This window comes from Gigantopelta aegis, chromosome 4, assembly GCF_016097555.1.
Source record: "Gigantopelta aegis isolate Gae_Host chromosome 4, Gae_host_genome, whole genome shotgun sequence".
Taxonomy (NCBI): Eukaryota; Metazoa; Mollusca; class Gastropoda; order Neomphalida; family Peltospiridae; genus Gigantopelta; species Gigantopelta aegis.
Genome location: NC_054702.1, coordinates 16656446 through 16670934, shown reverse-complemented (window position 1 = coordinate 16670934; position 14489 = coordinate 16656446). Strand labels below are relative to the sequence as shown.

Here is a 14489-nt window from a genome sequence, read left to right as displayed (position 1 = left end):
AACTTAAACCAATGTGCTACTACTTAAAATTTGATAAGAAATGTAATGAATTAATATTTTCTGTAGTAGCAGCAAAACCATCACACGGAGAGGATGAAATTAAACTTTATTTCCACACTTAACACTCAGGATAATCTATGTACAGGGATTCTGTGAATAAACAAAAACAAAAAACATTTTATGTACATAACGAATTTCAAAATTGTTAAGACTCAGTGAATTTCAATCTATTTTTAAACACTTACTCGGACATTTGCAATAGCAGGTATTTTCAGCAATGAGAGGATGATCTTGAGGACTTCTTTAATGTCACACGGGTTTGGCAGGATGGTTGGCAGTCTGCGGAAGAAGAGGTCGAACTGTGCGAGGATGTTGGCCCACATGGGAGTGGAGCTCTCCAGTGTGATGCAGTTCAGGTAGATGGAGATGTTGGACAGCAACAACATGATGTTCTCGTGGGGAAGAGTCTTTCTTTGGTTCAGACCCTTGAGAAAAAATTAAATTTTATAATTAAAAAAAATGAAATGCAATAAAATATAAGTAATGAAATAATGAAATGAAATGCAATGCCATAAAATATAATATAAACATAAAAAAAGAAAAGAAAAAGCAACTAGTAAAGTGATTAAAGTGGGTTCTGAAAACAAAAACCCACCTGAATATTTTAATATTGGTTATCAGATACTGAGATTGACCCTAGGGTTAGGGTTGTACAATGATTTGAAATGGAGGTATAGTACTTATTCAAAGTGGATTCAAAGCATCAGCCGAAATCATATTGTAAGGTTTCGACGGAGATTAAGGAATTTTTTTTGACAAACAGTGAAAATTTTATACAGATGATTACCAATCTGGAAATCCAGAATTTTCATCTTTGCTACTAAAACAGGACAATTTTTTTTTTTAAAGGATAGATGGACAAATGAATCCAAACAAAAATTCCCACTTTAACAAGATGCCAAAATTACAAAGATTGTAACTTGATTAATAATGCAATTTCACAGCCTTAGTTTTATAGTGACATCAATATCTAACATGACGTCTCAGACTTCAGGATGCTGTGTCAGTGTATATTACCTCTAGCACAAGCTGTAATGGAGCGTGTGATGTCAGCTCGTTAAAATCAACCAGAGCAGTTGCCATGGTTTTGAAGAAATGAGGATCTACAAGAGAAAACAGATTTTAAATCCAGATGATTTTATTTTATTTGAATTTTTTTTTAATAATTGTTCCTTTAATGTTAACAATACTTTAATATATGCAGCAAGACAATAAAGATTGCTGTTTCTGAAACATTTAAAAAAATATATATATAACCTACTGAGTTTGTATTTGCTGCTTGAAATATTCAACAACCAAAAATATTTTAAAAATTTAAAACCCAAAATTGTATCAATTTGTAACTACATTTTCACTTTATGGACACTTATAGGTTGTTCATAACACATAAAACGTGTTTCAGTTTGTATTAGCTGAATTGTCCAAAAATAAGAATAAGTATAACATCATATGAGTAACTAAAAAGAAAACCCCACACTTTATCTATTTATACACTACATTTCCACTTGTTTATGATACCTACCATCAAATCGACTCTGAAACAGCATGGGAAAGATTCCATTTGGAGCAAGATGGTGCAACACACATCGCAGAAACTGCCGTGCAATGCTCACACAGTTACCTGGCATCATTAGATTGCTGGGGGACAAAAAGATAAATTACTTGTTTATTGACAACCAGAATATATAAACTTAAAATGTAAAATTTGATGAAATCATGTGATTAAGATACTGGTTTAAGACACAAAGGTGTTAGGAGCATTAGTCACACAGGTCTTTGGTGTATATCAACTTCAACCCATAGTGCTCACTAGATATGTGATGGGTCATAGGATCAATGTATTTTCTTACAGTTTGAAAATAGTTAGCCCGTTACAGCAAACATCAAGTTTATTCCTAGTCCCATCCAACCATAGGCTACTAAATAGCAGTAAAACATATCTTTAAATTTGAATTTTCCCATAGACAAGATAGCACATACTATGGCACTGGTTGGGATGGGTGTGTGTATGTATGTGTGTTTGTGCATGTGCGTGTGCATGTGTGTGTGTGCATGTGCATGTATGTGTGTGTGTGCGTGTATGTGTGTGTGCACGCACGCACGTGTGTGTGTGTGCCTGCATGTGTACGTGTGTGTGTGTAACCGAACAAGTACAATGAAGTTCAACAATCCTATGAACCATAACACCTCAGGCAAGTGCTCTACCATTGAGCTACATCCCACCCTTTCAAGCTTTGAGAAAATAAATCAAATAACAAAGATTCTGAAACACTCTTTACTCAAATTTCAATAGGACAACACATTTGGCAGCTAGCCTATGAAATGTACGGAGAATGCTGCTACTTTTATTTAGCTTTTCTTCAAAAAGACATTATTTCTTACCTTTCTGCCTGCCAAGAATACTGACTGTTAGATGCAATGCTAAAATTAAAAATAAAATAATTATACTGTAATTTAAATAACAGGGCTTTGGTCAATGAGCTTTAATATTTCTCTGAATCTCAATTTTAATCAGTCTCAACACAACTCCATAAAATGTTTAAAGGCACAAAAAGATGCAGAACATTCTGATTGTGCATATAACAAAACCTACTTTATTTTTTTCGATGTAAATCTTTAACAAAAATAAATTATCCATACACCATAATGTAGATTTATTAATATATATTATTTCTACTTGCATATAATGTATTCATATCAAGTGACTTTCAGTGAATATGAAAACAAAGTATGTCATTGTGGAATTCAATAATTTAATGTAATTCCTCATTTCTGCATATTTTTCCTCGTTTTTTTTTAATGTACAAAAATGTGTGGATTACAAACAGTTGTGTATTTTCATATATACTTGTTGTATTTTCATATACATGTGTATATAACAAATGGGAAGTTTTTTCTTATGCCGACCCTGGTGTTACAACATGTAATGAAACACAAAATTTAAACGTGCTAGTTAAGAATGCAAGGAAACAATTTTAATTCAAATAAGAATAAAAGCATTTAGATTTAGTGTTCAAATGTTCACAATGACGCCAGATGGAATAAAATTCATTTGGACTTACCAAGAGACAAAACTTATTTTCAATACCAAGAGACAAAACTCATTTTTACTTACCAAGAGACGAAACTCACTTGCACTTACCAAGAGACAAAACTCATTTGCACTTACCAAGAGACACCCTTGAGCATGTCCAGCAACATGGGCGTGGCCAGGGCCGGCTCCCGGTGTATGAAGGTTGCCAGGACGGTGATGGCCAGGCCGATCGTGTCATCATCATACTGCTCCAATATGGCTCCACATTCCGTGCATTTCTCGATCATGATGTTGTCCCCAAAACGAGATGCAGACTGCTTTTTGGCACCCGCCTGACTTTTAGCAAGAAGTGCTGCTTTGCGGGTTCTTCTCCTGATAGCAGAAATTAATAGAAAAAAATATTATTTTAATTATATATTGCAAGAACAACTGTTAAAGTTTGTTTTGTTTAACAACACATTAGAGCACATTGATTGATTAATCATCGGCTATTGGATGTCAAACATTTGGTAGTTCTGACTTGTAGTCATCAGAGAAAACCCACTACATTTTTCTTAATGCAGCCAAGAATCTTTTATATGCACTTTCCCACAAACACGAAAGAACACCTCAGGACTTTGACCAGTTGTGGTGCACTGGTTGGAATGGGGAAAAAACCCAATCTGTTGGAATGGGGAAAAAACCCAATCTGTTGAATGGTTCGATTGAGGTGGTTCAATCCTGCGATGCAAGCACCTCAAGTGAGTATTCACGAGAACTGATTATGATTCTAAAAATATTTTCTATGCGCACCAATGAACATCAAACAATATTTCAAAATATTTAGGTTGACATGATTTTTATCTAAATAACCAACCGTTTGACTACATGAATTACATTTGTGTAACTGGTAAATTACCTAACCGTAACACACTTGTAGTACACTTGATGTTACAAATATGTTTTAAACAAACTGATTTTGCTATGAAGTTCAAGTGATCCCAAAGACTATAACTTTTAATTTTAGATTTTAATACAATTGGCATATAAGCCTTTTTTTCCACTGGTTAATTTTCATGTTAAATCAGATGATTTAAACTGACAAGATTTCAAGAACTTGTTCGGTGTGCTGTCACTTAGCTTCATGTGTGGTGTTTTCGTCTCGTCCCAATATCCAAAATTTGTGTTAAATCGTTATAGTTAACAACAGTTATAGTTACCCCCTAACTTTAACGATTCAACATTTTGGACATCGACCCACATAACCCAAAATCCTTAAATTATATGCCAGGTGTTTTTACACTCAAACAGAAGCACCAGACTAAGTAGAGTCTCACCCGGAATGTCTGTTGGTATTAGATTTGTCCTCTTCTTTCTCCGGACAAGTCTCGTTCAGCTCAGGAAATATCTTCTGCAACTCCACGGTGGTCAGTCCAGTCTTCCTCGACTTACGCTGGCGGAAATTAGGTTTCAACACCTGCCCGGACTTGCTGTGTTTGTTCTCATCTGAAATTACACATCATAAATTTTTGTTTAAGTCAATAATAAGCATGTATTTTTATGGAAGGACGTAAGGGATTACATCAACATTAATGGGAAAGAGTGACTGTATCCAAAACTGTCATCCACAATGTCAGGAAGTTAACACTTTTACTAATAATAGTAATATTCAATAACTATTTTTAACCTTTGACTAAACTATGGTGTTGAAGTATCGTTAACAAATACTGATGAGGTGGTGGAGGTGGTGTTAGTGGACAAGAAAAAAAAAGAGGATACAAAAACATATTCTTGTCCCGCTTTGCAGAAAACTGGGACATGTACGTTAACAACCTAACATTTGTGTTCTGTTTCCGTCATTTTGAGAAGTAAATAATGGCATTTGATTGCTGGTAATTATGATACTTTATGGAACAACTTTGCATGCTATAAGTAGGGAATAATAATAAAAACAGACTATTAGGGTTGTGAATTCAAGAATGGTTGATAAATTGAAAAATAAGAGATCAGTAATAGGTTTTTTTCCCCAACCAAATTGATAAATTAACTCATTATACAAGATGCTGGCTTCAACATGTTATTGTATTTGAAATACAGTGAAACCTGTCAAAACCAGACTACACTGGGGACCTAATATTTATCCAATTTAGACAGAATCCAGTTTTTAGAGGGTAACAATTTAGAATTTATAAACTTTTGGACCATAAACTTGGATTGGTTTTAAGATGATTATGGTTTATTCAGGGTCCGGTTTAGACAGGTTTCACTGTATATTCCTTTCCTTTACCTCTGCCGTCTTCATGCGCCCCATCACCTCCAGAGTCGGTGCCGACCGTGTGTTTCTCCGACTCACAGTCCGACGTCTGCGTCTTCTCGCTCTCCGTACTCTCCAGCTCCGACGGTGCGTCACGACTTATCTCCGATGTCGTCATGCCGTCACGGTTGCTCGAACCCTCAGTCGTGCTGCTGCTCGCGGCTTGAGACGAGGTCTGGCTGGTCTTCACAGGGTCTGACTGTGATGCCTGGAACTCTTTTAGCTGTTGAGCCATTTTTCGCTCCACAGTCGAAGAATATCCCGGTGATGATGTCATTTCTTCAGTGATCTGGATGTTTGAAACATCAATAGGTGCTTTTTCTGATTCAGAAGATTTCTGAAAGACAGACGTGCACGTTACAGTAAATTGTAAATCAAGCACACGGCCAGAAAACTATGGTCTTCATTCCAAGAAGAAAAAGTTGTTTTTTATTACAGCAGAACAAACAAAAGAGTTTCTTATTATAAAACTGTTAAATATCAAATATCAAAAGCTTAAAATGTACCAAGATGTTATTAACTCAAATATCCCTTTACTTTAATTTTAAATGAAGGATTTTTTCCTTTAACGGTTTTTCCTAATAGATATCACATAAATTACAGTAGTCATTAGTCTCTGTAAATGACCAAGTTGAACCATAACAATACACTACAATTTTTAATTTTAAGGATCTGCAAAGTTAGAAATTGACAGAAGACAGGAAGCAAACTTTTGCTTTGCACTTTATGTTTTACAGTATTCCAGATATATTCAAAATTGCTCATTTTCAGGAGTGATAATATTAATTGTAAGCTTTTATCTGCATTTGTTTCAAATTTGCAGCATTGCTGGTGAACAAATGGTCCAATTTTCAGACTACAGTATTTTCTACAATTGCTTCTTAATTTGTAACATTTGATTCCAAATTAAAATCTGAGAAACAAAGATTGCTTCCCACTCCAAAAAATTAATTTTAGTTGTTTATATGCATTCTGGAGTGCATATGGGTGTCATACACACCTTCAGAAACACATATTTTAAGATATACACTGTATTTCAATAATAATTTTTCTTATCATCTGCATATAAAATAATTAAGAGAGACACATCAATATTGAATCTATACCTCTGAAGACTCGGGTCTCCTTGACGACTCCTTGGAATCATCATCAGCCGACTCAGGTTCCGAGTAGTCAATGAGCCGTCTCGGCTGTCGGAACTTTGCCATCTTACGCACTCCATCCTTCCTGGCTCCCGGCAGTGTTGGCGTACACTCAGCGTCAGACAGAACACCCTCGCTGCTGTCAGCGCCATCATTCTGTCCTTTCAGATACTTGACTACACTCGACGATGGGGTGGATGACACGTGGATCGTCGCCTTGTCTTCACCCGTTGGTTTGGAAGTCAGCGGGCTCTGTGGAGGGGTGTCCGTCTCTTGAATGTTTTCAAGGTCGTTAGCCGACATCTTACTGGGATCTGCGGGATAAAATATTTAGTCAGGAAATCAGTCATAATATAATCTTGATTATTATATGAGCTTGTGTGTCATACTAATTTTACGAGTCACGATATTTGTATTCCCGAGCTATCACTATGTAAAATCACTATGACTGATATGCATATTCTTTATTATCCACATTATCATTGTTATTTTTTTTTATGAATAACAAGCACAGTCTCAAAATGTTTCAACCACAACTAGGAGATGACAAAATGACGTCATATTTCAAATGCAGTCTGAACGAGGACTGGTTAAACAACATCATGTCATGACCTTGCTTCCCAAACTTACATCATTACACTTGTTATTACACTTGTTATTACACTTGTTATTACACATGAGCTTCATATGATTTTTGTTAACTCAGTTATGTTGAACCAAGTGGATAATAAAAGAGAATATTTCGGAAGTGGTCATTGGGAAGGATGTCTTCGAACCTTCAGTGGATATAAGTAAGTAAATAGTTTTGGTTGGTTGGTCATAATATTAATTTCATGGATCTTACTTCTTTCTCTGATGGTGGGGCTGGGAGGTGGGAATCCATCATCCGGGATCTTACACTTGTGATGCTGGGCATCAACTGTGTTCACCACCAGCTGTACCAACGTCTGTATTATGGCAGACACAGGGGAAGTGCTGATCTGATACTGAAACGAAAGAAGAAAAATATTAAAAACACTGGTGAAATGCTGATTTAATACTGAACTAAAGACAAATTTTAATACACTGCATTTCCTCAACCATGGCCAAACCTAGCCTAAAACAACTTAGGGTGGGTGTGGAGGGTGGCATAATAACTACTTTTAATCTAAAATGGGCACTTTTTATTATTTTTGGTGGGGTGGGGCAACATAAATTCTGGTGACATAAAGTTGTGAGAACCCATGTCCGTGCTTGGCATAGTAGTACAGGAATGTTCCAGCTGGACAAAAAGATCAAAACTAAAATAGCCATTTGTTCTTATTTTTGTGTTGGGGGCCAACATGAATTCCAGTGATGCTTTCTAGCAGACCTTGTTGAAAACTGAGTTTTGTCTGTGTAGTAGTGTTGGTATAAAGTGCTCCTACTTGCAGAAGCTAGTGGGAATTTCCCTATTAGCTCAGTTGGTAGAGCACTGGACTCTCGTACTGAGAGTCTGTAGTTCAATTCCCCTCAGTGAATATTGATTTTTCTGTTACATTTGGAGCCGACGTAGGGACTGGGTGTGTTCTTAACACAAGAATACAATTATAACCCAGTTAGAACCCATAACAGTCAACTGCCCGTGGCCCACAGCTCTGTGACGTAGCTTCACTTGAGGGGGGAGTATGTAGTAGTGTTGGTATAAAGTGCCTCTACTGGCAGTAGCTAGTGGGAATTTCCCTATTAGCTCAGTTGGTAGAGCACTGGACTCTGATCCCCTCAGTGGAAGTTGATTTTTCGGTTACATCTGTATGAGCTAGACTACCTTGTAGAGTATGACGAGCAGCGTCTGAAGCCAGGACAGCCGAGTGTGGGGCTCCAGGTACCACAGTGTGTAGTTGGGGGGCTGGTAGTCAGAGGCATATCGCTGGGGAGACGGGCTGTACTGCAGCAGAAGCAATGTGATTGGCAACACCACATTCCCCAGCTGGAAGTTACGGTCCAACACCTGGGAACAGAGAAAACATGACAACAATATGTTATATATTAGATACAGAACTTAACATATATCATTTACATTCAGATTAATTCCCTAGCTGGAAGTTATTATACAACACCTGTGAATAGAGAAAACACGACAACAATATGTTATATATTAGATACAGAACTCAACATATATCATTTACATCCAGATTAATTCCCTAGCTGGGAGTTATGATCCAACACCTGGGAACAGAGAAAACATGACTACAATACCTTTATACAAGTTCCATAACTCAGCATAATTTATTTATTTATTATTTACATACAGATTAATCAACAAATTTTGTGCTACACCACTGACCAGTCCACCAATATTCTTGTTACAGAACTCAATATATATCATTTACATCAAAAAGGATAAGAACTATTATGAGCTATAGATTAGTCAATTGTAACCACAGAGAGGAAATGTTCTCCTGTGGATTAAAATTGCTTTATGTATATCAAACAAAGCTGAGATTAAAGAGACTGTCCTAAGATTACTACCATATTCACAACTGAAAGTACATATTAAGTACATTTTCATGTTTAAAATATCAGTCTCTGTCTGTACAATGTGTTTTTTTTTATTCTAATGAGTAATGTTTGCAGTAGCTAAAGCTGTATTTTACCTCCAAATAAATTTGTATGTACAAAAAAGAAATTAAAGTTCCTACAAACATTAGGACGACCAAAAACATATTTAATGTACAGGAGGGCAGGATTAAGCTCAGTCGGTTGAGTGCTCGCCTGAGGTGCTTGCGTCGCAGGATCGAACCACCTAGGTGGATTAATTTCAGCTGATTGGGTTTTTTCTCGTTCCAACCTGTGCACCACAACTGGACAAAAGCCATGGTATGTGTTTTCCTGTCTGTGGGAAAGTGCATATAAAAGATCCCTTTCTGCATGTGAAAAAAATGTAGCTGGTTTCCTCGGATGACTACAAGTCAGAATTACCAAAAATCCGACATCCAATAGCCGATGATTAATTAATCGGTGTGCTCCAGTGGTGTCGTTAAACAAAACAAACTCTTTTTTTATTCATTATACAGAAACAGATATTGTAAACAACAAGCAGTATTCAAGATGTGACTACTCAATGGTTGCAAACTCAGGGGATTCCCTTTAATTCTTTTCTTTTCTTTTCTGTTCCATTTACAACAGCTCATAAATACTGTGCATTCAAACTCAATCAACCATACACACAAAACATATAGTCTCCATTCAAAAAACATAATTAGCTGTAAAACTTAACATGTAACATTTATAAACAAAATATAAAGATGTTTGATATGTCTGATCATCTTACATTAAATATCATGAATTTAAAAAAAAAGTGTTTCAAGAAGGAAAATATTAATACATTAAACAGTACTTACAAATGATATGCCACTTAAAAATGAATTGAAAACAGCTGAAGATCTGAAATTTTAAAAGAATAATATCAGCAACATCAAATTTTAATGCATATAATTAACATACATACAACTGTAAATGTCTAGAATTACTGCTCATAATAAATTTTTAAACACACCGATACTGTCAGCACGTAAAGAAAAAATGGGGCAGGAGTTAGCTCAGTCGGTTGAGAGCTTGCCCGAGGGCGTGTTTGTGTAAAGTGCATATAACAGATCCCTTGTTACTAATGGCAAAATACTGGCCTCAGTGGTGTCGTGGTTAAGCCATCGGATATAAGCTTGGTAGGTACTGAGTTCGCAGCCCAGTACCGGCTCCCACCCAGAGTGAGTTTTAACGACTCAATGGGCAAGTGTAAGACCACTACATCCTCTTCTCTCTCGCTAACCACTAACAACTAACCCTCTCTGTTAGCCCAGAGAGCTGAGGTGAGTGCCCAGAACAGTGTGCTTGAACCTTAATTGGATATAAGCATGAAAATAAGTTGGAATGAAAAAAATGGGAAAATGTAGCAGGTTTTCTTTGATGACTGCGTCAGAATTACCAAATGTTTGACATCCAATAGCCGATGATTAATTAATCAATGTGCTCTAGTAGTGTTGTTAAACAAAACCAATTTTAAAGAGAAAATGTCCTTAAAACACAAGAAACAAGTCACTGAATGGGAATCACATGAATTTTAAGTACTACCTACTGTCCTGATTCACAATTACCTCAGTTTGTAAGGTGGAACACTGAATGACTTCTCTGTTTGATTGTAGCCAAGTAGAACATTCAAATGGCGCAAAACAATACTCTGTAAAACAAGAACATTCAAATGTCACAAAACAGTACTATGTAAAATAAGTAGAACATAAATGTTGCCAAAACAATACTTTGTAAAAAAGAAGTTGAATATTTAAATGTTGCAAAATATGTAGAACATAGCAATATGTTGTAAAACAATACTTTGCAAAACAAGGAGAACACTCAAATGTTGTAAAACAAACAGAACTCAAATTTTCAAATACTTTACAACATCAAGGAAATCATTCAAATGTCACAAAACAGTAGTCTGTAGAACAAATAGAAAATTCAAATGTCATGTGATTAATACTCATTACAATAAAAAAATATTCAAATTTTGCAAAGCAATACCCTGTAAAACAAATAGAACATTCAAATGTTACATCAAATAATATTCTGTCTGAATTTGTTTTTTTACTAAAAACAGCATGTAAAGTACTTTACATAAATTTTCTCTATGTAAATCATAAAGAAAATATAACAACTTGAATAATAGATTTCGCATAACAAACCTGGTACTCAAAAAGGTTTATGTCCCTTATAAAACAATTTTCACTGGTCACTAAAACACATATCAAATGAAAATGATTACCCGTATGACAAACTTGACAAGTGAGCTCTTGTTTATTATACTCTTTTGTTGTTTGATTACTCATTACGGCTGGTTCAAATAGTTGTAATGCATCACAGATTACTCAAGACTGTGACTGTTTACAGCTATCTGTTGTGTGTTACACATTTTATGGGAACCAGGCTTTACTTGCAACCCCTGCAACTACCTGCAGCACTCGGCAATGCTGTGGAGATTGGAATGGAAAGGAGAACTCTATTAACATGTCCATATCTACTGAAAGTTCAGACATGTTCATCCGGTGCACGAGATCTGATTTGCACCAGATCTCCTGTCCAGGACAGAAAGAGGGAATTTGTATTGAAGGAATACATCTAATTTTGAAAAAATTTGTAAATTAAAAATATATTTATAGTAATTTAAGAGATTGGAGATTGCAGAAGACTTTTTAATTCTCTGGTGCTTTTTTTTTTTCCGTCGACTATATCAGATTTCTTCCATGGCAAAATGTTTGCCGTGGACATTTTTGTAAGTGCAGGGGTTGACTTCCTGTTACAGTTCATTCAAACCTGAGATTTGCCTGAATCTTTTTCTTCTGATGTATCTTCCTCCTCCTTTATATTTACCATGAACTGAAACAACACAAATATCATTGGTATTAAACCCATAAATATATCATTGGTTTTTTTTTTTTTTGTTTTGTTTTGTTTTTTAGACAAATTAATTTTAACGAGTATTGGGGAAGACGCTGTGAGAAAAGCTCCGTACAAACATTAATGTTTGTGACAGAACTAAAGTAAGCTATTGTTTGAAATTGAAATACACTGCATGAGATAAACTGTTGAAAGTACAGGAGTCTTTTTAAAAAACGTTGCACAATGATTTTGATAGTTTTATATCAATTTCATCTCTAATCTGATATGTGAAACAGCGTTACTCGCAACAGACCCCAAGCCCCAGATCTAGGATTGAAAGCCAAAGCCGTGATAACAGCTCATTACTCAGAATACAATGCATTATACACTTTTAGCAACAGGCTGTTAATGCCAGTTAATTATACAAATGTAAACAGAACAAACTGAACTTTGCAAGTGGGATTAAACTGTGTACCATAATGGCGGCTCGTGTAAATATCAAGGATCCTAAAAAGCGGAATATGTCATCGAGCAACTCCAGTTTCGAATTGACTAAATCTAGCCAAAGTGGCCAAAAGAAGAAACCTGATGCAAAAAAGTCACGGCCAGAAGACAGTAAAGAATCGTTTGACCAAACTAGTATCACACAGTACACCGAGAATACAGCCCTGCCCGATGTTTCGATGACAGTTACTAAAAGCATTCTCGAACAGTTAAACACCATGAATAAAAAAATTATCACCCGTGACGATCTAAAAGCTGAATTAGATGCCACAAAAACTGACATTCTGACGCGATTGGATGAAAAACTTGACAAATTAGAATTGCGTATTCTCACTTTAGAGATTGAAAATGACAAACTGAAAAAAGAGAACCAGCTGCTAAAAAAACAATCCGACAGAATGCAGTGTGATGTTAATTCGTCAGTTTTCTCAAGTACTGTAGCGCTCCAGAAGTTGAATGATCTTGAACAGTATACGAGAAAAAACAGCATCCGTATTTTTGGCGTAAGCGATCAAAAAAAAAATGAGACGGCAGAACAGACAATGGAAGTGGCGGTAGGTGTAATGAAAAAAATTGATGTGAATGTTAAAATAACAGAATTTAATATTGCACATCGACTCGGAAACTTTAAAGAAGGAAGTCCACGCCTGATGATAGTAAAATTTGTCTCTAGACTACATAAGCAACAGGCTCTCTACAACAGACGGAAACTAAAGGGAACAGGAATAGGGATTGCCGAAGATTTAACTGCCAAAAACCTCGCCTACTTAAAACAGTTAAAAGAAGACCAAAGTATGGACGCAGCTTGGACACGTGACACCAGTTTCTTCGTGAAACTGAAAAGTGACGGACGCGTAATAAAAGTCAATCCAGTAAAATATCTCCACAAAGAAGCATACGACTTGGACACGGAGGACGACGACAACTAAATACTCTTTGTTTCAGGTTTACACTTACTGTGTAATTTAAATAATTTGCTAAGTATATTTTATAGGTAGATGCGTGGACTGATTATGCTGTAAACATCTACCACACTGTGTGTACAGGTGTGTGCTTGTGTTTGTGGAGAGGGAGGGTGGGGCTGCGTTTGCATGTGTGATATAGTATTAAATGTTTTTAACTTATGGAATAGACACATATATTTTAATATTTTCAATTCATTCAATATTCAAAAATTATTGAAATCAAAGTACTGTTATTGGTACTATTGGTTTGTTGAGCTGAGATAAAAGGAAAATGTACAACAGTATGTATACGTTTACCTGCTTTCCTGTACACACAAAAAGGTAAACTTATATAACAATACAAATTAAGCCTGTGACAGATTATATCATTAATAATTACCAAAGAAACTTCAGTGTTTATAGGTATAATCTTATATGTTTGATAGGATAGGTGCAGAATTGTAGTTTTACACAGTAGGTTGTTTGACGTGTTTTTGCTAGTATCTTTACAACTTCGGCATAATGTATCAGAACGACATGTACGCATGCAAGTGTATGTGTGAGTATTGAGTAACCGATTATAGCGCAGATACACCTATCGTGTGTCCTGAATCATGTTAATACATTGTATATTTATAAAACATTTTTATTACTTAATCCATTCAGATACATGTAACCATAACTATTTTTGTGTGTGTGTGTGTGTGTGTGTGTGTGTGTGTGTGTGTGTGTGTGTGTGTGTGTGTGTGTGTTTATACTCGATTGAGTACATATTAATACGTGATCGCGTGGGTGCATGTGTGCGAGCGTGGGCATGACTGTGTAACACCAAGTATAATAATTACAATGAATAACACTTTATATGCTGTATGGGTGTAACATTTACTCTATATAAGAAACTCCTTCAGTATTAACACCTCCTAGAGATCTGGGGACGGGAATCACGTGATCCTCGACCTCGCTGTCTTTTTAGTCTCTTTTTAGTTATTTGTTTATATATTTTCCTTGCTTCAGATTTTTTCACTTCTTTCTCTTTACAACCAGAAACACTGAGTATTTCTTTCTTTTTTGTCAGGTTATAATTTGTGAACACTATTTATTACATTGCTATCTACCAATGA

General features: G+C 35.8%; 1 protein-coding gene across 6 annotated transcripts in view; it reads right to left on the bottom strand.

The window, feature by feature from the left end:
• Positions 1 to 14489, bottom strand: part of LOC121372734 (protein unc-79 homolog) — a 79421-nt gene that overhangs the window by 15465 nt on the left and 49467 nt on the right. For all 6 annotated transcript variants that reach the window (XM_041499209.1, XM_041499212.1, XM_041499214.1 and 3 more), the window contains 13 exons: positions 11855 to 11917; positions 10642 to 10724; positions 9892 to 9934; positions 8316 to 8498; positions 7374 to 7515; positions 6494 to 6843; positions 5361 to 5724; positions 4411 to 4579; positions 3230 to 3466; positions 2443 to 2481; positions 1583 to 1698; positions 1078 to 1163; positions 246 to 485 (listed from right to left, as the gene is read on the bottom strand). In XM_041499209.1, coding sequence (XP_041355143.1) covers positions 246 to 485; positions 1078 to 1163; positions 1583 to 1698; positions 2443 to 2481; positions 3230 to 3466; positions 4411 to 4579; positions 5361 to 5724; positions 6494 to 6843; positions 7374 to 7515; positions 8316 to 8498; positions 9892 to 9934; positions 10642 to 10724; positions 11855 to 11917 — 2115 coding nt within the window. The remainder of the gene's footprint in view (positions 1 to 245; positions 486 to 1077; positions 1164 to 1582; positions 1699 to 2442; positions 2482 to 3229; positions 3467 to 4410; positions 4580 to 5360; positions 5725 to 6493; positions 6844 to 7373; positions 7516 to 8315; positions 8499 to 9891; positions 9935 to 10641; positions 10725 to 11854; positions 11918 to 14489) is intronic.